This window comes from Chenopodium album, chromosome 4 (assembly GCF_948465745.1).
Source record: "Chenopodium album chromosome 4, dcCheAlbu1.1, whole genome shotgun sequence".
In the NCBI taxonomy this organism is placed as follows: domain Eukaryota; kingdom Viridiplantae; phylum Streptophyta; class Magnoliopsida; order Caryophyllales; family Amaranthaceae; genus Chenopodium; species Chenopodium album.
The window spans coordinates 76,247,237-76,272,140 of NC_137837.1; the positions used below are offsets into that span (position 1 = coordinate 76,247,237).

A 24,904-nucleotide genomic window follows, 5' to 3' on the forward strand; every position below is an offset into this window, starting at 1 on the left:
GCCAAGAATCAGACTTGATTCATAACTCCATTAATTTAATCTAGGACTTGACTATTGAACCTTAGATATATAGTATATATAAATATATATATTGGATTGAACCTTAGTGGAATTTTGTGGTTGTTTGGTTGTTTCTTCGCTGAGCTTGGACCTTATTGTCATTTGTCTTTGTTATTCTAGGATGTATATGTTTATCTTGATATTTATAATGTTAGTTTTATAGAAGTTTTGTCATAAAAGTTTTCAAAAGCCTATTAGCTCAAATGGTAGAGCAATGTGCTATTGTACATAGATGTAGGTTCAAGTCCTACATAGGTTATATTTATAGTAGCAAGTGTGAATTTGGAAAAAGAAAAAAATATTGTATTTTGGGCATCGCTATTGAAGAATTATATTTTTCATGAAATTACTTTACGCATCGCCTCATAAAAAGCAGAGGACTCATAAAATACACCTAACGCGTCGCCTATAATGAAAAAGGCGACTCATAAACCAACCTAACGCATCACCTATATGTAATACCCCGTATTTTTATGTATTTTTATAAAGTATTTAAGTATTAATAAAATGTACTGTCAAGGGCTCAAATATTTTAATTAAATATTTTAAAGGGTTAAAGTATTTTAAATATAAAGTTTTATAAAAGTAAAATACGTTTTGGGCCAAACGTTTATTAATTATTGGGCAATGTAAATTATTCCTACATACTCTTATTGGAATAACCCATTCCAAAACCCATAACTTAAGCCCTATCCCATAACTCAAGCCCACATTTTTATAAACCCAAATTTAACCCTACACTCTCTACTCTATAAATACCCCATGAATCCCCAAAAATTTCCCACACAAAAAGGTTAGTCTTATTTTCTCTCTCCTTTGTTTTATTAATTTGTGTAATTATAATTATTGATTTATGGGTTTTGATTTTATTGTTTGAAATTAATTTAATTAGTATCAAATTGTATTTTGATGATTAAACTTTATAATTTTCAGATTTTGTAAATTTTATAACCTAGGGTTTTTAATTATTGAAAATCATGATTTTAGGGTTTTTATGAATAATTGATTTAGGGCTTTTATAGTAATGATGTTTTGAAATTTTGGTGATTATAACTACTTATTAGTTTAACTTAATTCCAGATTATTTTGAACACGTAAATTCATGTTTTAATTATTAGATTTCTGTTCGTTAATATTAATCCCGTTTTAATCCCGATCAGGTTCTGAACTCCTCCGATTTTGATAAAAAAAAAATAGTGTTTTTCGTGTGGAAACAACGTTTTAAGAAAGACTCACTACCTATGGTAGTGAGCACCACCCTCTCGTGGCCAAATTCAGCCTCTAAATATGATTTTCGGGTAATTTTTGATTTTTAACGAAGTTTTTTTTTTATGCTTTAAATTTTATCCTTGAGTTTAAAGGGTAAGAGATAATTTAATGTTTCTATGGATAATTTAAGTATAAAGATGTATTTTGATGAAGTTTTAAAGGATTTTTGATTAGTTTAAAATGTTGGAATTGTATTTAAAGTAGTATAATTGTGATTTTTAATAAAAGAGTGTGATTATCCATTAAAAAGGAGTTTAATTAGGGGTTTAAAAATAATTTTCAGACTATTATAAGTTATTTAAAATGAGTTTAAGTTGTTGGAAATTGTGTATACAAGGGTAATTAATATAGTATTATTGTCCCTTTATGTAGGAGACTTAATTCGGGAATTGTTGTAGTGTAATCGGCTACTTTAAGGGCTTATTTGAGGTACGTTCGCGTACTTAGCATATTTTGATGATGTGGAATCATGCTAGGCTTGATTTCAATCAATTACAAGTAGTATCATGCTAAGGTTTATGTATGGAATTGTGAATTAATGGTGTTGGTGATTGAATTGTGAAGCATGAATTATTTGTGATGGTTTATGGATTGGAAAATTATATTTTGGGCATGTTGTGTTTGAACCACACTTTTATTTATAGCATGTTAGAATGCATGATTAATTAAACTACATGTTTAATTATGTTAGGAATATTGAAAAGGAATTTTATTATGGTTCAAATAATTTTTATTGATGCTTTAAGCATGAGGAAGGAGCTATATAAGTGTCTATATACACAAGGGATTGTATGTTGGTGCCTTTGTGCACTTAAGGTGTTTTTAACACCGAGGGATAGGATTTTTGGCGCTTTATGCGTTTAAGGTGTCTTTGACACTAAGGTAGAATTAAAAAGGGTTCAACATTAAATAATATGTGGTCACTAATTATTCAAGAATGAAATTGGTATTTTTGGTTGATTGAATAATTATGGTTGATTGATTTATTATGCTTTGAGAGTTGTCACTAAGTCCAATAACATGTAAATAACGTAAAGTGAAAGAGATTACGCACCAAAACTCTTGGAACGTATATACCTTGAGTATGAACAATGGAGGGAGTTATAGGGTTTTATATTTAACCATAACTTCTAATGGAGTACAGGATGTTGTACATTCCTTTTTATTTATTATTATGCGCAGGAATTCCGCCACCTTTGAGTGGTTTTGTCGCTGGCACGGTTAGCTCCCGTGTCAGTTAACCTCAATTTATTTGGGGGAGGTATAGTTGGAAACCCGTGCGATGCGTAATCAACGCTAAATGAATTATTTAGTGTCTAGTTAATGTGTCTTGTTGATTGTTGTGTGTTCTTGTAAACAGGTGCAATGAGATAAGTGTGTGTTGATAGGTGAAAGCATGTTAGTGTGTTTAATTACTCTTATGTACTCAGCTTTGCTGATTGTGTGTGTTTGTGTGTTTGGCCATGTCTTTACTTTGGCCCTACGACGACCCATTTTCTAATGGCGAGTAGTGGGGACAAGTAGAGAGGAGGTTTTCAGGTGATGATGAAACATATTCATGAATGGGCATGAGTGAAGAGCGAATCATCACTACTACAAAATTGGCCAAAGAGACCATAAATAATAGACCTGTTTACTACATAAGCGGTCTCTTTGTTCCAAGAGACCATTTACCATTAAAAACCGGTCTCAAAACAAATTCAAAAGACCAGTTTTTAAAGATAACCGGTCTCTTGGGGTATTTTAGAATATTCTAATATTTTAATTAAAATAGTTTGAGACCAATTGTTTTACAAAACCGGTCTCTAGGTGTTTTTTTTTTTTTTTTTTCAAATTAAAAATTGGCAGAGACCAGTGGAAAGTAATAACCGGTCTCTGCTTTTCCTAATTCTAAACCGCCAAAATCCCTAAAATAATTTAATTTCACTTAGCTTTCTCTCTGCTCGAAATTTTTGCTTTTCCCCCTTAGCTTACTCTAGTGTCGATCAAACTCTCCTTCCCTTGGCTTAGCTTGACACCGCGCTAAGGCTGCCGACGTACCTCCGTCCACCTCCACCTAAAGGCTGCCGACGCGACTGCACTGAAATTCCGTTGCTTGCACTACAACATAAACGACCAAATGCAATGGTCTTAAGCAACGGTTAAAGAGTATTGCAACGGTTGAGTGCAACGACCTAAGCTAATACAACAGCTATTGCAACGGTTATAGATAATACAACTGTTTGTAGCAACGGTCTTGGCTAATGCTACGGTTTTTTGCAACGGTTTAAAAATTAGCCATGGCATTAGGTCTTTAACCGTTGCATTATATGATGGTAAGAGCTGATAAAATAAAATAGGAGTATAAAATTTTTGGAGTTGCGCGCTATACCCCGGACTTTTTGTGCGCTTTTTTTCCCCAAAATTTCAAAACCCTCATTTCTTTTAGTCTCAAATTCTTAAGTCTCTAGTACAGTACTTCCCATTTACCAAACTTCAGCTATATTCTAGAGAATTCCCATTACCAAACTCTTTTCAAAACCCCCAATACAGAACGATGTCGACATTGGCGCTCTGGCATCCATTTGGAGATTAATTATCAGGTAATTTCAAACTCTCTTTGTACTGTGCTTCTAATTAAGTATGCAGGTTTCAATTTTTCTTTAACATTATATTTTGTTTGCAAATTTGCATGCTCAATTGACCTAGAATTTTCATTGATTGAAGTTTTTGTTAATTAAAATTATCTAAATCTTCAACCTTTTGTTCTTTTTACTGTATAAACAATCTTGTTGTTTTATATTACTTAATTATTGATAAGAAGAACATCTGACCCAAATTATAGTAGATTAGAGGTCTATTAATTAGGGAATTATAGTCAAAGTAACCTTTAAATTGAGGATTTTGTAAAGATACAAGAGGTGGAGTTTGTATTTTAGTAAAAATAATGGTGGGCTGGTTTTTTTTAGTATTGAAGATTTGCGTAGGCTTCAAACTTGAGCCTTTTCAAGTTGAGCTTTTTAGTTCTTATTGTTGTGCTTTTATTTTTATATATATATTTTTTTTATTAACGACCTCAATAGTTGAGAATTATCAAGTTGTTGTTATATATGTATATATGCATGTTTCTACACTTAATCAATTCTCAATTTTTTCTACTCTTAATCAATTCTCAATTTTTGAAACTTGGAGTTATTAAATCCATGTACTCTGACCTTGACGAGATTGTGGGATAATATCTTATCTTTTATTCTCATTTGAACAAATTGATGTTGTACTATTTTGCAATTTTCTTTGGGAATTTGAGACTTATTTTCTTTTAGCAAAATGCTTTCCTCACAAATTATCAAGTTTGGTGTGCATTAAAGAGTCTCTCTATATTTGAAATTATCAGGGATGAGAAATTTCACTCATTCAAGGTGAATTATTATTTGAATTATCAATTACTTTCGTTTATATATTTTTTAATTATGGTGTCCAAGTTATGTCTTCTATTTTATTTTTATTGCCTCCCTATTATTATTCCTTTTAAAATGGTTTAGACAAGACTTTAAACTCTAGTAGGATACGAATGCCCATGAGATGGTTTTTTTTCTATTGATTTGCGTGGAAGGGGAATTGGATAACGAAAATTACGATGAGTGTTTATTGATTCTATATATTAATTTGACAATTTTTTTAAACAAATTGTATGCATATTGAATTTATGTTTTCTATTCACTTTATTAGGAGTAAAGCAGTACGTCAGTTTCGGTATTTGCAGCACTACACTCCCTCAGTTGGCCTAGGTAACTATCTAATAGTTTGGGTTTAATCCATTGAGTAATAGTATGGAGTATAGAATATATTTGATCTTGTGATTAGTATCATGTTTAGGACATGAAATTGGGTTATGCATATATCTGCATGTTAATATTGCATACTCTTATACTTGTCTTGGTTAGCAACCTTATTTTGTATCATTGGTAATTCATTCTCCAAATCATTTATGCAATATTACTTTTATTTGTAAACATGTGAGTATTGTTATTGTTTCATATATACTATGTATTGATTCTAGCATGAAGGATTGGGTTGTGGTGGAATTAGATGCATAATTATGTATTTAATTAAATAGTTGACTTTAGATTTATTAAATTATGCATTAGTATTTGGACCAACTCTTAGTTCTTACTTCTTGTTTGACTTATACTTTTATAATCATAGTGTGACTTTCTCTTATTGTTTCATGTATTGCATGATTGTACATATACAATTGTTTCTGGTGGTTGTTCTCCCTCACTTGTTTTTTTTATATTTATATTATATTTAATATATATTTATTGGAATAAAAAAATGATAAGCAAATAACCATTAGTAGGGTGAATTTTGTATTTATATTTTTGTAATTGGCTATATATAATAATAGAATATCTATTTTTTCTTTCTTGGCTTTAACTAGAGTAATGGATAAAGTAAATACAAAGTGGTGGACATTTGCTAGATGGAGTGATGAATATGAAAATGGAGTTGATAAGTATATAGAAAAGACTTTTGCATCCAGCTCACAAGGAGATCAAATTTGTTGTCCATGTGAAATTTGTCACTATCGTTATTGGCATAATAGGAATGTTATTAAAGAGCATATGATTTGCAACGGTTTTGTCCCTAGATCAGACATATTGTTAGATGTAAGGGAGGACATCGAAAGAAAAGATGTAGTAGTTGATTCTAATGTACCCCAATACATAAATGATGTGAATGATGACATAGAAGGTTTGTTAAGTGATACCTTCAAAGAGGGGCCAAATGAAGATGCAAAGAAGTTTTTTAAACTTATTGAAGAAGGGCAACAAGAATTGTATCCAGGTTGTAAGAAAATGACAAAACTTGCCTTTACAATTCGACTATCAATTTTCAAGTGTGATTATAAGGTTAGCAATGTTGCAGTTGGTGCTTTATTAGCGTTTCTTAAGGATATATTGCCTGATGATGCAAAGCTACCTTCTTCTTTTAATGATGCAAAAAATACTTTAAAAGTATTGGGCTTGGATTATGAGAAGATAGATGCATGCCCTAATGATTGCATGTTATATTAGGAGGAAAATAAAAATGCAACGAGTTGCCATGTTTGTAAGACTTCAAGATGGAAATCAAATGACGAGGATCAGGTAAATGAAAAGGCCCATAAAATACCTGCCAAAATTCTAAGATATTTTCCCATCAAGAAAAGGTTGCAAAGGCTATTTATGTGCCAAGAGACAGCAAGGTACATGACATGGCACGCAAATGGACGTGAAACTGATGGACTTTTACAACATCCTGCTGATGGTCAAGCATGGAAGGACTTTGATAAGTTGTATCCAAAGTTTTCTGAAGATCCACGTAATGTTAGGCTATGTATGGCTACTGATGGATTTAACCCATTTCACACGATGAGCATCGTACATAGTACCTGGCCAGTTATCTTGGTAAATTATAACTTACCTCCCTGGCTGGTTACAAATCACGAGTTTTTAATGTTAACATTACTTATTCCTGGCCCTTCATCCCCGGGCAATGATATTTATATCTATCTACAACCGCTAATCAAAGATCTAAAAGAGCTATGGGAGGTTGGGCTGGAAACATATGATGCTTCAACTGATAAGAGGTTTATGATGCATGCAGCTTTATTGTCTACGATCAGTGATTTTCCAGCTTATGCAATGTTGTCTGGTTGGAGCACAAAGGGGAAAAGGGCTTGTCCTTGCTGCCATTATGATACGGAATCACAATGGTTGGACCATAGCCGTAAATTTTGCTATTGGCATCATCGTATATTTTTGGATTCAACCCACCCTTGGCGCCATGATAAGAGAACTTTTGGAGAAATTGAGGAGAGAACTGAACCTTTTAGATTGAAAGGTACTGAAATTGAAGATTTACTACAAGATTTTCCCAATGACTTTGGAAAGATGAACAAAAAAAAGCACAATGATGATGTTCCATGGAGAAAGTTGTCAATTTTGTTTAGCCTTCCTTATTGGAAGCATTGTACAAATCGACATAATCTTGACGTGATGCACATAGAAAAAATATATTTGATAATATCATTGGAACATTGTTAGATATATCTAAGAAAACCAAGGACAATGTGTGTGCTCGTCGTGATCTGAAAGTTCTTAAAATTTTGCCAGAACTTCAGCCTATTGAAATAGATGATCTTCGTGAAGAGATCCCAAGGTCACGCTTCTGGATGACATTAGAGAAGAAGCGCTTGTTTTGCCGAACCATAAAAAAAGCAAAGTTGCCTCAAGGGTATGTTTCTAATATTGCTCGTTGTGTGCAAGTTAATGAGGGGAAGATAAAAGGATATAAGAGTCATGATGCTCATTTTTGTATGCATTACTTGCTTCCAATTGCAATAAAGGCAACTTTACCTAAGGAAGTTGCAACTCCGCTGATTAGACTTTGTCAGTTTTTTAAAGGCATATGGGGTAAAACCATTGACCCAAAAGACCTTGACAATCTTCATTCTCAGATAGTTGAATCACTTTGTCAATTAGAAATGATTTTTCCACCTGCTTTTTTCACTTTAATGGTCCATTTACCAGTTCATTTGGTGGAAGAAATCAGGCTTGGAGGTCCTATTTGTAATAGATGCATGTATGCAATTGAGAGGTTTCTTCATGAGTTGAAGGATGATGTTCGGAACAAAGCTTGCCCTGAGGGCTCAATGGCAGAAGCATATTGGGCTAAAGAGTGTCTTCGATTTTGTGCTAGATACATAAATCGACCAAAGACTCCTTCAACTAGTGGTAAGTCAAAAACCGCACAACCATTCCTTCCTAATATTGGTCGACCGACTAGGGGGAAAGGAAAGCCCACAAAGAAGAATCAATATGGATTTATGATTGATCACATTACATGGGACCAAGCCCATCAATACGTGTTATTCAACTGTGATTGCAAGGAAGTTGAGAGATACATCAGGTAAAACTATTCATAAAAAAATCTCAATATCATATTTACATATATATAGACTCAATCTTCATCGTATCATTAATTACAATACTAATATGTGTGTATTTTTATTAATATTTCAGTGAACACATGGCAACTTTAAGCTCCCATAGGAAACGAAAATGGGATATTGTTCAGAATCATAGTAAGGAGTTTATGGCTTGGTTTAAGGAGAAAGTTGCCTGCATGATTCAGCAAGGTGTTGTAGTACCAGACCATTTGAAATGGTTATCAAAAGGTCCTTCTTATGTGGCAAAAAGGTACACTGGGTACTCTGTGAATGGATTTCACTTTCACACTATGAAGCGTGATGCAAATTCTATATCACAAAACCATGGAGTAACTTTAAACGCTCTAACACCTAGCTTTTCTAGTAGCAAAGATCAAAATCCTATAATGGGAAGTGTTGCTTATTATGGTTCAATAGAAGATATCATTGGGCTATCATACCATGGCCAATTTAGCGTTGTCTTATTTAGATGTGTGTGGTTTTACTCAGAAATGAATGATGAATTTATTTTGGTTAATAAGAATAGAACCATTGGTGTGGGAGAACCATTTATTTTAGCATCTCAGGCACGACAAGTTTTCTATGTGGAAGACTTAACCAAGAATGGTTGGTTTTATGTTGTTCACAACCTTCCTACAGAACTCTCTGATGGTAGGATGTTATGTCTTGTTTTTTTTTAAAAAAAATTATTATATGCAATGTTGATTGATACATTAAATTACTTTATTAGTTTTTTCCTTTTTCTTATGGCTTGTTCTTTTTTTTTTTTTCTCTTGTAACATACAAGTTTAAATATTTTTTTAATAATGTAATTTTTTTTTTCATGTGTAGATGAAGGGGATTAAGGCTAAATCCATCCCTCAAAAAAAAGTGATAACAGATTATGAAAGGCAAAGACTAGAGCAGCTGAAGCGTAACGCGGACATAATGGCAACTTCTGGAAAAGGAACTTTGGCATCACAAATTTATGATAAATCTCGAGCCTTTTCATATGCCCTTAATGCTATCAGCACATGGGATGACAATAATTTGTTTTCAGATGAAGATGATGAAAATGATGATGAGTACATACCTGAATATGAGGGTAACCAGGATGAAATTGACTCTGGTACTATAACAAGCAAGCGTAAGGTTAGTCTCATAAATACATGTATACAGATTATATTTGACATCTCCCCCCCCCCCCCTTTTTTTACTTATGTAACATTGTAATTCCGTCATAAACTCCCTTAGTTTGATTTATCCATATAAATTATAAATAAACCTATTTTTATAGGCTGTTGTGAGTGGGAAATTTTGTGGAGGGTCAACAAGAGGCATGCCACCGCTTTTACATCTGCCACATGTCAAGGATATTGCTACCAAAAAGGCTTCTCGCAAGGTATGTATGTGTCATCTTCAGTCTTATTCAGTCGCCTTAGTGTTTGGACCAACTCTTATTCAGTCGCCTTCATATTCTAATATTTTCTTATGTGCAATTAAACACAGGGCTCTTCAAACAAGTCAGGCTCAATGGCTGCATTTGTTCAGAACACCACAAAACATGGTGTGGAAAACCATACCGAGCTACCTCCAGTCAATTCAGTAGGAAAGTTTCAACAAAGAGATCACCAAAATGGAAATAACCCATCAGGAAAACAAGCTCTCCAGCCACAAAAGAAACATCAACAAAAGACTTTTTGTCGTCCTGGATCATTGACTGCCTTTCGTGAGCTACGAAAAAAGCAATCAGAGAATATGATTCAAGACAATGAAACAAACAGTACTTCCAACCTTGAAGTGGCATATGAAGGCCAGTTGATCTCTAGTAGTGCAAATGACATTGTAAATGAACAACCTGTAGATGATGGCAACAATGTAATTGAAGATATAACTGAAGCGATAGACGAGGACTCTCGATTGAGAACTAAAAGCCCACAAGAAGGTACAACACTTTTTTTTTCGATTGTGGAAAGTTTTTTTGTCATTTGATAAATCTTTTTGTTACAACATTGTATTAACTTACAACTTTTTCCTTCACAGTTCCTGCAAAAAAGAAGCATCGAGGTCCAACAAAATTGGTTAAGGTTCATGCTCGTCCTAGGGAGGAACGCCCTTACCTTATCTTGAATATTTATGGGCAACCAGTTGGACCTACTGATGAAGTAGTCGATGAATTTACTCAATTTTTGGGAACTGTTGCTAGAAATTATGAACTAGCCCCACTTAATTATGTTGAATGGCCAAGCCTTCCCATACATAACAAAATATGGGATTATGTCCAGGTTTGTCAATCGATAAAGTATTTCATTCTTATCCTTTAATTTTTTTTGAGGTCATTTTATTATTCTTTAATTAATTATTATTAGTTTGTACAAGTATATATATATATATATATATATATATATATATATATATATATATATATATATATATATATATATATATATATATATATATATATATATATATATATATATATATATATATATATTCTGTTTTTGTGTAGGAGAAATATTTGGTTCCTGAAGAAGGAAGAAAATGGGTAATGGAAACTGTCAATTATGCTTGGCGTATGCACAAGTGTAGGACAAAAAAGAAGCATTTTTATGCATTTGATACTGATGAACAAAGAATGATAGAACGTCCAAAGACAATGCCAAAAACTCATTTTGAAGATCTGTTGAAGTATTGGCATTTGACAACAACTGAGGTACTTGGTGTTTAACTTATCTATTTTAGAACCAAGAAAAGTTGCACATTTTTGTGTGTTTCGAATAAAAAATTCTAGATGCATTATATACATTAAGTTAATTTTTTTACAGGAAGAAAGTCAGACCAACAAAAAGAATCGTCAAAGGCAGAAGACATCCATACTATGGGTCCAAAATCATATGCCAGGTTACGTCATAAGCTGGTAGTATATATTTGTACAAATATTTAATTTTCACCTAAATATATTTTTTTAGCTAGTCATTTACAAATTCATTTAGCTCATAAGCACCTATCTTATAAACTCTTTGTATAGAAACAAGAGGACCCTAACAAAAAAGAACCCTCCCAAGCAAAGGTGTACAAAGAATCAAGGAAAAGGAATCCCAATAAGACATACAAAACCAGCTTTGGGAAAACGAAGAATAATATAGTGAATTTAAACTACTATACCAAATTTTTAATATATTTTTATATGAAAACCCAAGCTATACATACATAACCTCTAATTATTCATGTATATAGGAACAAATCGAAGCTCTGGAATCTCAAGAACATGAACATGGCCCTAACACTATTGATCCATACTATCAAGTGATTAAAAAACCAGAGCATAATGGTCGTGTACGCCTCTATGGGAAAGGTGTGACCATGACTGATTTGAAGAAGAAAAAAAGATCTAAATCTGAGTACAAAATTCCTCAAGATTTTCTACAAAGTATTCATGCAACATTGCTCGAACAACTCCAAGAGGCTAATCCTGGAATAAATCTTGTAGTTCCTGAAATCTCAACTACTGAGTCGCCTATTCCAAGAAATGCAACTAACGACACATTACAAGTGAATGAGGCCGATGGTGATGAGCATTCTTCTCCTAGAACAGAACCTTCTAATCAGGTAATGTAAATATATGTGGCTGTATTTAAAATTGCAGAGTACTTTACTCTTAGTACTTGTTCTTTAGATAAATTATCATACTATTTTTATATTGCTTAGAAACTTTTGCCATTAATGTTAAGGCTATGTGTTGGTTAGGATAAGAGAGAAATAAGGAAAAAAAAAACTTATGACAGGGCAAGTGATTTGATTCATGGAAATGTTGGGCGAAATAGCAGTAGAGTTAATTGAGGAGTGAGTGTATGCATTTTGATGAACACTTTCTATATATAATCCAACTTTATTTTGTTTAATGTAATTGCTAAGCAACAATTTGCAGTTGTTGTGTATTTTTTGTGCTCAATTCGTCAGCTTTTTGTCATATAATTTTTTTTTTTCATGGGAATTGTTGTTCTATTGTTCCTTTTTTTTCAATCAATTGAGAACTAAACCTTAAAATTATGTATGTAGATACCAAATATCTTAGTTTCTTACTATTATGACTCTTATATTCCATACTTATAACTGTTTAAATTATGCATTTTGAATTTGCAGATTGTTGAAGAAAATTTGGATTAGAGAAGGATGCATGAATTATAACATTTTGGTGGTGGCATATCTTGTATAAATTGTCATATATGTAGTGACAGCTTTTGTGGCCGTAAATATCATTGTGATCACAAATCAAACATCTGTTTTGGTAAATGTTTTTGTGATCAAACTAATGTAAATTATGACTTGCTTTTATCTTTTGGGCTAGCTAGTTGACAAGTACAACAAAGTACTTCATCATTTTGTATTTTGCCAAACAATTGGGTGACTAATATATATATAAGATCGAGATTGATGATTTTATGATTGTTAATATTAATTTTCATTATTATTTATTATTTTGTACGCATATAATAAATTTAATTAAATATAAATAGGGAAGATTAATATTAATTTAATTTTCACTATTATTTATTATTTATTATTCCTATATAATTAAACCGTTGCATTAGTACATGACAATGATTGGTAAACCTACTGCAACGGTTTAATTAAAGGCCAAGGAATGTTGCATTAGGAACATACAAGTGTTGCTTTAGATATAATGCAACGGGTCATGGAGTATTGCAAGCACTGTTGCATTAGATCATATTGACCATTGCATTAGACCCTAATGCAACGGTCAAAGGTAGATGTTATAAGACCGTTGCATTAGCTTAAAGAACCGTCTCATTATATCTAGTGCAATGGCCGCAACAGCAACGGTTTATGAACCGTAACAATAGGTCTAAATCAACGGTTTTTAGCCCTATGGCAACGGTTATTTGGGGTTGCATTAGCTCGTTTATGTAGTAGTGTTGACTGCACTCAACTAATAATTGCATAATTGCATTCCATTGTTACACCACCGTTCGCACTCCATCTTCCGGCGCACGGTAGCAACCGCAATTCCACCACTGAAGTTCGATTTTTCATTCAATTGTTGGAGAATTCTGCAATTGTAGGATTAAAACCCTAACTTTGGAGAAGCTAAGGCCGCGCGAGGTATTATTATTATTTTTTTCTTTCAGTTTCAATTTTTCATTCAATTGCTGTTGTAACTATGTATGTGGTACATATAATTCATAAAAATGAATGATTTTTGTTCATAATCTACTGTTTTATTGAGGTTGCATTGCCTTGGTTGTTTTTCTATATTATAAGAAGAATACTGTTATAAAAATGCATAATGATTCAAATTCTTTTCTGTTTTTCTATTGTATCTATTTGCATAAAATTTGTATCTTAATCGTCTTGTTATACTGGTTAGTTGATTTGGCTTGGAGAGCTTTGTTTGAGATACGAGCAGTTATATATAGTAGTTCTTAGGAATTTGATTTTCCCGCAAAAGTTCTATTTTGTACCTTTGTAAAAGGTGTATAAAATATAGTATATATAAGCTTACCCCACATGTAAGGATTCCTAAAATAATTGCATGTGAAAAAATATGTGCTATAAAAAATGACAGAACATGAATGTGGAAGCTCTTCAAATTTGATGTTCATGCTGCTCACATTAAAAAAAAAATAGTAAATGACTAGTGGTCCATGTTTCTACTCTTTACTTTGTATAGTATATTGTTTGTGCTTAGAAAATGAAAAGGAAGAGCTTATTGCTATTGTTTAATGAATATGATATTTGTTTTTTTACACAATATTAATATACTCTTGCAATTTATACATATATATATTTTTTATAGATTTTGTAAATCTTGTGGTTATATTCCAAATTTCCTTTATATAAGCTTTACTTATGTGATATTTTTAAGTTAATTACTCTCAATCTTGTTTTTCGACTTTTATACAATATTACTATACTCATGCAATTATTGTTTTATTTATATATATATATTGTTTTTAGATGTTATAAATCTTGTGGTTATATTCCAAATTGCCTTTATATGAGCTTTACATATGTGACAATTTTAAGATTTGAGGTCTTGTTCTTGGTGGTTAGAAATGGATCGAAATTGGATATCAACATCGAAGCCGGGTGACCCTGAATATGAAGCAGGGGTTAAGGAATTTATTAAATTTGCAGTAGAAAACAGTGGAGGCCGCTCCAAGCTACGTTGTCCTTGTTTTATGTGCCATAATTTTTTGCATAAGAGACCCGATGAAATTCTCAATCATTTGAGTAAATGGGCATTTGATAAAACATATACCCGTTGGATCTGGCATGGAGAGTTTAGGGACATACAAGATAGTGGTAGTGGTGAGAAAAGGGATGATGTGCCCGAAGTTCATAATAATAATGAGGGTGATCGGTTGGAGGACATGTTGCATGCAGTTGAGGATCAATTTGATAACAACCCTTCCATGTTGGAGAGCTTGTTAAACGACTCTGAAAAACCATTGTATGAAGGTTGCACCAAGTACACAAGGTTATCAGCCATACTCAAATTATACAACCTGAAGGCTGGTCATGGTTGGACAGACACAAGTTTTAATGTGTTATTGGAATTGGTGAAAGACATGCTTCCCAAAGACAATGTCCTTCCTATTGGTACATATGAGGCGAAAAAGACACTAAGCTCTATGGGTTTACCTTATGAGAAAATGCATGCTTGCCCTAATGATTGTGTATTGTATCGTAATCAATATGAATCGTTAGAGAGTTGTCCAATTTGTAAAGCCTCACGGTATAAGAAAGGGGATCGGGGAGTACCTGCCAAAACATTATGGTATTTTCCAATAGTACCAAGGTTTAAGAGGTTATTTTCAAAAGCAGAAGATGCAAAGAAGTTAACCTGGCATTTTGATGGTCGTGTAGACGATGGAATGCTTAGACACCCGGCTGACTCTCCGCAGTGGAGGTTTATTGATGCAAAATACCCCGAATTTGCGCATGAAAAGCGTAATTTACGCCTTGCATTGTCTACAAATGGTTTCAATCCATTTGGTTCCATGAGTAGTACGTATAGTACTTGGCCCGTTATGTTGGTGACCTACAATTTACCCCTATCATTATGCATGAAGAGAAGGTATATGTTCCTTTTGTTGCTAATTTCAGGGCCAAAACAGCCGGGAAATGACATTGATGTGTACTTGGCACCTCTTATTGACGATTTGATTATGCTTTGGGAAGAAGGTGTGGAAGTGTTTGATGCACATCGCAATGAGAAGTTTAATCTGAAAGCAATGCTATTTTGCACCATTCAAGATTTTCCGGCTTATGGAAATCTTTCGGGGTATACTGTGAAAGGGGAAACAACTTGTCCTATTGGTATGGAGGATTGAAAAGGACAATGGTTAAAGGAATATGGAAAGCATGTTTATCCGGTTCATCGTCAATTTTTGCCATATAATCATCCATATCGAAGGAGAAAAAATGCGTTTGATGGGACACAAGAATTCAAAGGGCGACCAAAAGTCATGTTAGGTGAAGAGGTCTTCGAAAAGGTGAAGGACATTGAAATTAATTTTGGAAAGAAACACAGATCCACTCTTTCTAAGAAGGGTTTCAAAAAGTGTTCATGTTTTTGGCAACTGTCTAATTGGAAATTTCTCTTTGTGAGACATTCACTTGATGTTATGCATATTGAGAAGAATGTGTGTGATAGCTTGATTGGTACATTACTCAATATCCCCGGTAAGACCAAGGATGGTAAAAAATCTATAGATGATTTGAAGCATATGGGGATTAGAGATGAATTGCATGCTGTTACGAATGAGAAAGGTCGAGCATACTTGCCTCCTGCTGCTTACACATTGTCCAGAAAAGAAAAAATCGAGTTTTGTGAAAGCTTGGCTGGAGTAAAAGTGCCCGAAGGTTATTCTTCGAATATTCGTAGCCTTGTGAACATGGAAACTTTGAAACTTGTAGGCCTTAAGTCTCATGATTGCCATGTTTTAATGCAGCACTTGTTACTTGTAGCAATTCGTTCTATTCTGCCTAAAAATGTTCGTTATGCTATAATTAGACTTTGCGGATTTTTTCATGCGATTTATAGCAAAGTGATTGATCCAAGAGAGTTGACTGCATTAGAGGATGAAATTGTTGAAATTTTGTGTCAATTAGAGATGTTTTTTCCTCCATCATTTTTTGATATCATGATCCATTTACCGATTCACTTGGTTAGAGAGATAAGATATTGTGGTCCAGTTCACATGAGAAATCAATGGTGTTTTGAAAGGCAAATGAGAACCTATAAGGGATATGTGAAGAACGCTTTTCATCCTGAAGGTTGTATTGCCGAACGACTATTTTACGAAGAAGTTCTTGCTTATTCCAATGACTATGTGCTAAATGCAATACGGATAGGGCTTCCTGTATCTCGTCATAGTGGAAGAATGGATGGTGAGGGGACCATAGGTCGAAAAGTACGTGACCTATCCTATGTTGATTGGCATAAGGCTCATTTATACATTCTTCATAATGAGGATGAAGTTATGCCGTATGTTGAGAAACACATGAGCTTCTTGAGGAAAAGCAACAGGAGAGCAAATGAGAAGTCATTAGCTGCTGAACATAGTAGGTCATTTATTAGTTGGCTAAAGGATTATGTAATGAAGGAGCTCATAGATTCGTCGACTCCATTTTCTGATCGACTAAAGACTTTGGCATTTGGACCCGATTTTAGTGCAACTTATTATTCTGCATATGTTATTAACGGTTGCACATTTTACACAAGGTTTCAAGATGAATTTAGTACTATGCAGAATAGTGGGGTTACTTTAGAGGCTGAAGCTATGCATTTCGCTAGTGCTAAAGACAAGAATCCTGTGTGTGGTATGATGAACTATTATGGGGTCATCGAAGAGATTTGTGAGCTGCATTACTCTAGTTTTTCGATACCTGTTTTTAAATGCCAATGGGTCGACAATAACAATGGGGTTGAACATGATAGGTTCGGGCTTACATTGGTGAATTTGAATAAAGTTGGTCACAAAGAAGATCCTTTCATACTAGCAAGTCAGGCAAGACAAGTCTTTTATATGACCGACCCATCGAACAAGAGAATGTCAGCAGTTATAGCACCAAAGCCCCGACATATTTATGATGATTATAGTGAAGATAGTGTGTTGGATGATGGTTATGTTAGGAGAAAGGAGCAAGTACACATTGAGGTTGATGTTACAGATGATATTTCAATATATGTTAGAGATGACCACAATGAAGGCATGTGGGTTGACAAAGAAAAAAAGGGGAAAAGGCGAAAGCGTGGACATAATAAGTCCTTATGTATTTGAGGTGTGTTTCACTTACTAGGTGGTAACATTAATTTTCAAGTCTTACTTTGTTTGTGCAACTTGATTTATAAATGTTTGCTTGTCAAAATCATTTCTCATTGCCATCTATATATTAATGTTTAATTCACGTTATGGTTTTTATAGCATTTTATTTAGTTTTACTAACCAAATTGATTTTTTCTTTTTATCTTTTCAATAGGTTGATGGCTCGGAAAAGAAAGCGAGTGCATTTTATTGTAATATTGTTGTTGTTTTTGTTGTTGTTTAGTGATTAAAAAAGTGAGAAGAACAAATCTATAATCTGCTTTCCTAGTTCTTATAGTATTGAAATGACTTCTCTGACACTATTGGCTAATGTCTTAGCTATACTGATTTTAGTTTGCTAATATCAGTATATTGTTTGCAGGTTCTGATCTAGCTTATGACAGAACCTGTTTCAAAGCAGTTTAATTTATGATTTTGTATTTTCACAATGTAGGAGAAAGATCTTGAAAAGCAAGGAATACATGTCTCAAACGTGCCTTGACATTTGACTTGGATTAAAGCTCATTCTCACGTCAAGAATGGAGTTCTGACCGTTGACAATCCTGCTGATAAAGAAATCCATGATGCAATAGTAAGTTGGCAACAATCTGATGCAATTTCTTGGTGTTTTAGTAAACACCTGCATGTAATATAATTTCCTTTTCGGTTAAAAATAGACACTAACCCTTTATGATCTTGGCCTCATTTTACAGATTAGATTGGAGGCCCAAGTACAAAAAGGTGAAATAGTTGCTACAGGTCGAGATGATATCTTGTCAAGAGCTTTAAACAAACCAGAGCATGGAGGTTCTGTTAGGGCTGTTGGATCAGGCATAACTAACAAGGAGTACTTTGGATACAACAAACCAACCGCACCTAGCGAATTACATGCTAGAATGAATGCGATGAACTCAAGGATGGCAACAATGAGCAAGCAGCAAAACTTTATAATTTCCTTCATGATGTCATGCTTAACCCAAGAGCAATTAGGAGCATTCATGGCTGGTGGTGCTCAGCAAGGTGTTTTTGGTGGCGATCTTGCAAATTCAGGTGGGCTGCTTGGTGGGGAGGCAGCAGGTTCGGGTGGTTTCCTTAGTGATTTTGGGAACCATTTTGGTTCTGGTGACATGAGTGGTTCTAGTAGCCAAGGGGCAGCTGGAAAAGTGTTGGATGCTGCTCATTTAGACAGCTCATTTGGTAATGGTGTCCCTCTTACACAACTTTTGATGGGAGGTATGGAAAGGCATGACGTTGAAAGGCATTACTTTGGACATGATTCACCTGTGGATAAATCTCACGAACAAGCCTATACTGAGCAAAGAATTGCGAAAAACTCAGAACCTCAGTACACAAAAAGCCCAATCGTGGTCCATCCTCAACTTCAGAACCTCGAGACAGCGGCAGAGGCATACCATGTTCCTTGGCCTGAGGAGAACCATATGATTCCAGTTGAGCATACTCCAATCCCCCCACATCAAAGTCAAGTTGTGAATACCAACAGCAACTATACTTTTCCCGAGGTAATACCTGCTTGAATTATGGGCTTTGTTTTCAAGTCTCATATAATGATAAGGTCATTTAAGCGAGATTTCATGTTTGATATCTGGTTGAGCCTTTTGTTTTCAGGGATGGAGTGATTGCCGCTTGGCAATTGAGGGAAGCGACAAAAAACTACACATTGTAGCTAACGGAAAAGTTTACATAGAAAACAACACGGAAGTTCTTGGTAATCATAACATATCGTTGCCCCATGGTCATCGTCGAGTAACCATTACAGAAGATTTAATGCCTTCTGCTCCCTTGCCATGTCCCAACGATGAATTGATCTTTGTTTGTCAAGCTAAGAAGGCTTTCACAGCTTGGCCAAATCATTTGATACTGCCCCCACAGGTAAAGGAGCAAATCTGCTGTCTTTTTCTACTGTAATGTTGCTACTGCATTCTGCATTCTGGTACTCTGCATTCTGCATTCTGGTAATCTGCATTCTGCATTCTGGTAATCTGCATTCTGGTATTCTGCATTCTGCATTCTGCATTCTGATAATTTAATAAAATTGCATATATGTGCTACTAATTTGTAGATTATGTTGGATTGTTGATTAGCGTTAAGGAGAGGCTGTGCCAAGATTCAATCAAGGGAGATTAAGAATTTCAGATACAATAAAGAAAAACTTGATTAAAAACCATAATTAGTTTGGAATTTCAGATACAATAAAGAAAAACTTGATTAAAAACAATAAAGAATGTGTAGTATGGTATGAGTTGGCTGACGAGTTGGTGGTGTGGAATGTGAGGTTACTCTATGGAGAATGTAAATGGATGGTTAATGACTGCTGGAAGATAATACTGAAGTGTCATTATACTAGAAACTATGGAGTATTTGCAAGAAGAAAATCTTTCATTGCAGACTTATGGTTTATGAGCTGCACATTTGAAATTTGTGACCCAAAGTGAGTAGAATCTTAATCACCATAGAAAGATGTTCAAATGTAATTTTGGATTATGCAGATTCTGTTTGTTCAATTGCTACTCTCTAGTCCCTCCTTCTATGTTTACTAAGCACGTGAGTTTAAATGTATTAGACTTTTGGTTGGTCAGTGATTTCTTGGATGTAGGATATTGTATATTGTTACAATCAGGATATTATTGGTGTGATAGTTGTTCTTTTCCAAGGGATTACATAGTAGGGTGCAAATTTTTTATCTGAGAAGACCAGCTTCTTCTCTTAAGTGGGTGTATCCATGCTTGAGTAAGAAAACTAGCAGAGAGTTTGTTAGGATATCAGGAAAAAAACAAAAAAATCTAATTACATTATTTGGCTGTTATTGATTATATCTTCGGGAGCATCAATTATGTCTCACGGATGAAGTACTATAGCCTGATGCAGTTGATAAAGAGGCTGTTTGAAGATGCATTCTGCTGTAGTTCTTGTGTCATTGTCTCGATTTTAATCCAAGAAAAGTGTAGTGTTTATGATTATAGGGAAGAAGCTAAGATGTATTTGTACATCATCAGTTGAATGACTCGTTTATTATGCTTTTAATCTTTATCTGTTCCTCCTAACAACACCAATATTATATGATTCTGTTGGGTCCTATTATAGGGACAGTTTCACAAGAGAATTCTTGTGTACAGTAGAGTTCTATATATTCTAATTCTGCATAGGGACAGTTTCCTCTATTATTCTGCATAATCGTTCTAGTGACTGCTAGGTATATGATTTATAGCTTTCCCTTTTTATTTCTGAGAGCATTTTGATTTAAATCCTTTGTGAAAAACTGGTGCTCTACTGCTCTGTTGTCTCAAAGTCCCCTGTAATATGTAATAAATCTCTAGTCTCTACTCTTTAATTTGCAAAATAAATCTAGCTTGAAATTCTTTGAGCAGGAGCGTTTTACTCTGCGATACAGGGGGTATACACATCACTTGGAAGAAGCAATATAGAAACTCAAATTTTGTTTTACTGAAATTTGCATGCATAAACAGATTTGCAAAATCAGTCGAAACTTAGCTTAAATCGCAGTAGCTTACTTTGCTTGATTAAGTGGTTTTTAGATTCATGTGCAAGCTTTCTTCTTCAAAAGCTTACATGCGTGTTGTTTTTGTGTGAAACCATATTATTAAGGTGGACAAGCAACTAGATAAGGAGTTGAATATGACCACACCATCCCCACAATCAACATCCTCCCAAGCATCAACCACTCGTACCTATGTTGTTACCGACAAGGATCGTGAGAAGGTAACATCTACTTGGATGCGTGTTATGAGAAAAAAAGCTATGGGAATGCAAAAGACGGGTGATACCATCTCCATAACTATCCCGGAAAGCGTGTTTCTTAACGAAAATGGGTTGGATGTTTCACTTGACTTTGAAGACTTGCTTGATTGGTGTTTCCAAAGGGAGGTCGGAGAATCGCAAATGAAGGTCTTCATGAAGTAAGTTTCCATATAATATAGGTTCTAATTTTAATATTGTTTTTATTGGCCCATTAACTAATATTCATATGACTTTTCATGGGACAAGGCACCTAAAAGAACGTTGTCAAAAAGAAGGTGTCTCGGGAATGTATGGGTTCTGTGACTGTAATGTTCTTTCACCATTGACACCGACAACGGATGAGCAAGTTCGATCTGACTACTTAGCCCATGTTTTTGGAACCAATGAGGGGAAAAATGTTAATCAATTATTCTTTGCTCCTTATAATGACAAGTAAGTGTAGTTTCTTTTTATTTTTTTTATAGATCTGAGTTATGTTAAATCCTCAAATTTTAATTAATCCCATTACTATGTATTTATTTTACAATATGTCTAGTCTGCATTGGACGTTAGCGGTGATTAGTCCATGGAATGGGTTGGTGTATTGGTTAGATCCACTTGGAGCAGAAAACGAAATCAACTCATTTGCACAAAAAATCATCAATGAGTATGTACTACTAAAATATTCACTTGGTTAACTTCTTGTGTTTTTTTTTATTGTCTAATCAAAATTAATGCAACCGTGCCATCTTGAAATGATTTTGTAGGGGAATAGTTAAATTCAGCATGAAGCATCGAAAAGATATTAAGAAAATAAAAAAGAATCCAAAAATAGGGTGGAAGCAACCACGTGTAAGTCATTATTATTTTTAGCATATTTCATACCTAGTAGTGTAAAATCAGATCCAAAACTGTTTTAATGGTTATTTTTTTTGTATCAGTGTCCTCTACAATCTGCATACACAAAGCACTGTGGTTACTTTGTATGTCGCTATATGCTGGACATTATACAGAACAGAGTATTATGGATTTCTGAGCAGGTATTTTCAACATACATGTCATTTAAGTTGTTATTCTTTGTGTATGCAGTTATTTGTAACGCATATAATGTGCCATAAGCTTCTTTTTTCATTTTTTTCTTGTGATGTTATCGATTTCTGTGCCATTTATCTTATGACATTATGGTAAATTGGTAGCATTGCTGGTTTTGTGTTAAATTTTCAGTATTGATTCATTGCTTCCATTTCCTTATTTCATATTTTGACAGTATGGTAGTATTAGAGTGATAAGGATCAAAGGGTAATAAGTTTAATTAAAGAAACTCCTAATTTTATTGTGGAAATTTTGAATACTTGTGTATTGGTGAGCAACTGCTCTATGTAGTTATCAATGCATTGATCTCAAATGGCGTTTGAGTCAAGCATAGTACAGAATTACACCATAAGTCTTCTCCTAGAAATGACAAAAGGTGTCCTGCCCTTAGATTATCAAACTATGAGAGTTTCATTTTTTGAAGGTGCTGAGGAACTAAGTAACATTAAGCCAGAGAAGGCTCTGATGACTCAAATTCAGATGACTAAGTTACATTAATCCAGAGAAGGCTCTGATAACTAAGTTACATTAAGCCAGAGAACTAAATTCATTTCTCTGTGTGAGCCGCATACTGAAAGGTGTGAGGTATCTATCTAAGACGTGCCCTTCACTACTGAATACCAGAGTCCAATCTAAACCTACTTTAACAGGACTAATGCCTTGACATTGAAGGAACAGAAGTGAGTTCGACACTAGCAGAACTGATTTGAACATCAAAAGACACCAAGTCCAAGATTTTTAACATTTGATCTTCATTTTTGGACATTTTCTCTAAAATTCGGGAGTGGGAAAAAATGATTTAATATACCCTTTACAATTTAGTATCAAAGAAACAAATAAAAAAACAGGGGAGCACCAAAAAAATCATCAAACCTGCAATTTTACAAGAATCTCTACATCATGATGGTTGTATGCTGATGTAATTAGTCTGATTTCAGGCAACATGCATTCAGTGTAACCTTGTTTCTATCTAGACACGGTTGCTTCTATTAGTTTTTACTCTGTACTCCAAAGAGACTTTGCAACGAAGCGCGCTCTACACAGATAAATTCTAGGCAACAAGAAGATCAATAAGGCAGAAGACAGTTGATTGAATTGATTTGGCCGAAAGGCTTGAAGAGTTTTCTATTACAACTAAGGCTACTACTAAGATGTTACAACTTTTCTGAATGAATTTCTCTTTTGCTCCCCTCTAGCTATTTAAGTCTCTTCTAACATACTACATGTGACTAGCCTTAATTACTAATAACAACTACATTTGTCTTCTTCCCTTGGTGCCAAAAGAAAGCTCTGAAAAGTGAATCTATTCTGATTACATGTCCCCTGCTGCTGGCTGTTGTTGTTGCTTGTCTTGTGGTATGCTCGGCCTGTTTGTGTTGCTTGTTCCCTCCTGAACTTGCTGCCTTCTCCTGTGATATGTGTGTACAATAGGCGGCCTTGATTATTTCGTTACAGACTTCCTTGGGTAAGAAAATCACAGTTTAATCAAAAGTAAGAGAATTGACATCAGTTATAGGTCCGCTTTTTAATATTTAGGTTTGGAAGACTATATTTATTGATAGATCATTGGTCAATTTAGAGGAGGGCAAGCTGCATATTTTTTTTTAATCATTGATCAACCTTTAGTGGATCTGGTATCTCTTGTTGTCATTGTTATTGATGTTCCAGAAGTCAGCTCAATCATTGTTAACTAAAGTATTTCCGTATTTGTGGAAGAGGTGTTTTGGTTGATTTTTGGATGTTGTGCTGGAATTGGCTATGCTCACTGTAACTATTTCACAGCGTAAGAAGAATAAATAAATTTCTTGTGGAAAGCCAATTTAGTGAGGCTTAGAAGTCCTAACTTGTAAAATTCTAGAGTGCTCAGGCTGCTTGTCTTAGAACAGAAGCTCTAACTTTTATACTGTGACCATCGTGCTTGCATGTTCTCAATCTCATGCAATTAGCTTCTGAACGTTATTTCACTAGTAAGATTTTCTGCTTTGGTTTATTCCTTTCTGATTTGTTGAACTAATTGTCAGTACGTAATTAATGGAAACTAGTAAAGTACTACCTAATTTTGGACTGAGAAATTTGTTTGTTGATAATATGCTAATAGCTCTGTATTCTGGATTTAAGTAAGAAAGTAGGCAAAGTAGCTCTTTAGCTCAATTGTAAATGGATGTAATCTAATTTGTTGTTATTTCATAACTTTATGTTCTAGATTTTTCCCAAAGATCATTGCACATATTCTTTAGAAGAAATTGACGAGATTAGAGACTTATGGATTCAATATGTTCTTGATCACGAGGAGCCGGAAGAACCTTAGTGATTGGTGATTACAGCATGAATACTGTTAGTCTTGATACTTGAAAAATCTCTACATTTTTTATTTTGATACATTGGCAATTAGCTATTACTGTGTACATATATTAGTACTGTGTTGGATATATATAGTTTG

The 24,904-nt window shown here is 34.2% G+C and overlaps 3 protein-coding genes across 4 annotated transcripts in view; all 3 read left to right on the forward strand.

Moving 5' to 3' along the window:
- The window catches only part of LOC145627327 (uncharacterized), a 100,706-nt gene that overhangs the window by 51,695 nt on the left and 24,107 nt on the right, over window positions 1-24,904 (forward strand). The gene's annotated exons all lie outside the window — the stretch shown is intronic.
- On the forward strand, window positions 3,707-24,893 carry LOC145627324 (uncharacterized). Of its 2 annotated transcripts, XM_081679718.1 has the most exons (10): window positions 3,707-3,911; window positions 5,038-5,096; window positions 9,134-9,433; window positions 9,579-9,683; window positions 9,791-10,226; window positions 10,325-10,451; window positions 22,004-22,039; window positions 22,140-22,224; window positions 22,314-22,412; window positions 24,668-24,893. In XM_081679718.1, exons 3-10 carry the CDS (start codon window positions 9,134-9,136, stop codon window positions 24,770-24,772), a joined length of 1,293 nt encoding a protein of 430 aa, XP_081535844.1. In that variant the 5' UTR covers window positions 3,707-3,911; window positions 5,038-5,096; the 3' UTR covers window positions 24,773-24,893. The 2 variants fall into 2 exon arrangements, with proteins under 2 accessions (XP_081535844.1, XP_081535845.1); XM_081679719.1 differs by lacking the exon at window positions 5,038-5,096.
- LOC145627325 (uncharacterized) lies at window positions 10,870-12,617 on the forward strand. Its single transcript, XM_081679720.1, has 4 exons — window positions 10,870-10,994; window positions 11,107-11,198; window positions 11,519-11,890; window positions 12,425-12,617. The coding sequence occupies exons 2-4, from the start codon at window positions 11,160-11,162 to the stop codon at window positions 12,446-12,448; spliced, it is 435 nt and encodes a 144-aa protein (XP_081535846.1). The 5' UTR covers window positions 10,870-10,994; window positions 11,107-11,159; the 3' UTR covers window positions 12,449-12,617.

Coding starts and splice junctions, on each gene's coding strand:
- LOC145627324 (XM_081679718.1), top strand. CDS start 9,134: ATGAAGGGGATTAAGGCTAAATCCATCCCTCAAAAAAAAGTGATAACA. Junction 10,227..10,324: donor AACTAAAAGCCCACAAGAAG/GTACAACACTTT, acceptor TTTCCTTCACAG/TTCCTGCAAAAAAGAAGCAT. Junction 22,225..22,313: donor TAGGGTGGAAGCAACCACGT/GTAAGTCATTAT, acceptor TTTTTGTATCAG/TGTCCTCTACAATCTGCATA.
- LOC145627325 (XM_081679720.1), top strand. CDS start 11,160: ATGGGTCCAAAATCATATGCCAGGTTACGTCATAAGCTG. Junction 11,199..11,518: donor CCAGGTTACGTCATAAGCTG/GTAGTATATATT, acceptor TCATGTATATAG/GAACAAATCGAAGCTCTGGA. Junction 11,891..12,424: donor GAACAGAACCTTCTAATCAG/GTAATGTAAATA, acceptor TTGAATTTGCAG/ATTGTTGAAGAAAATTTGGA.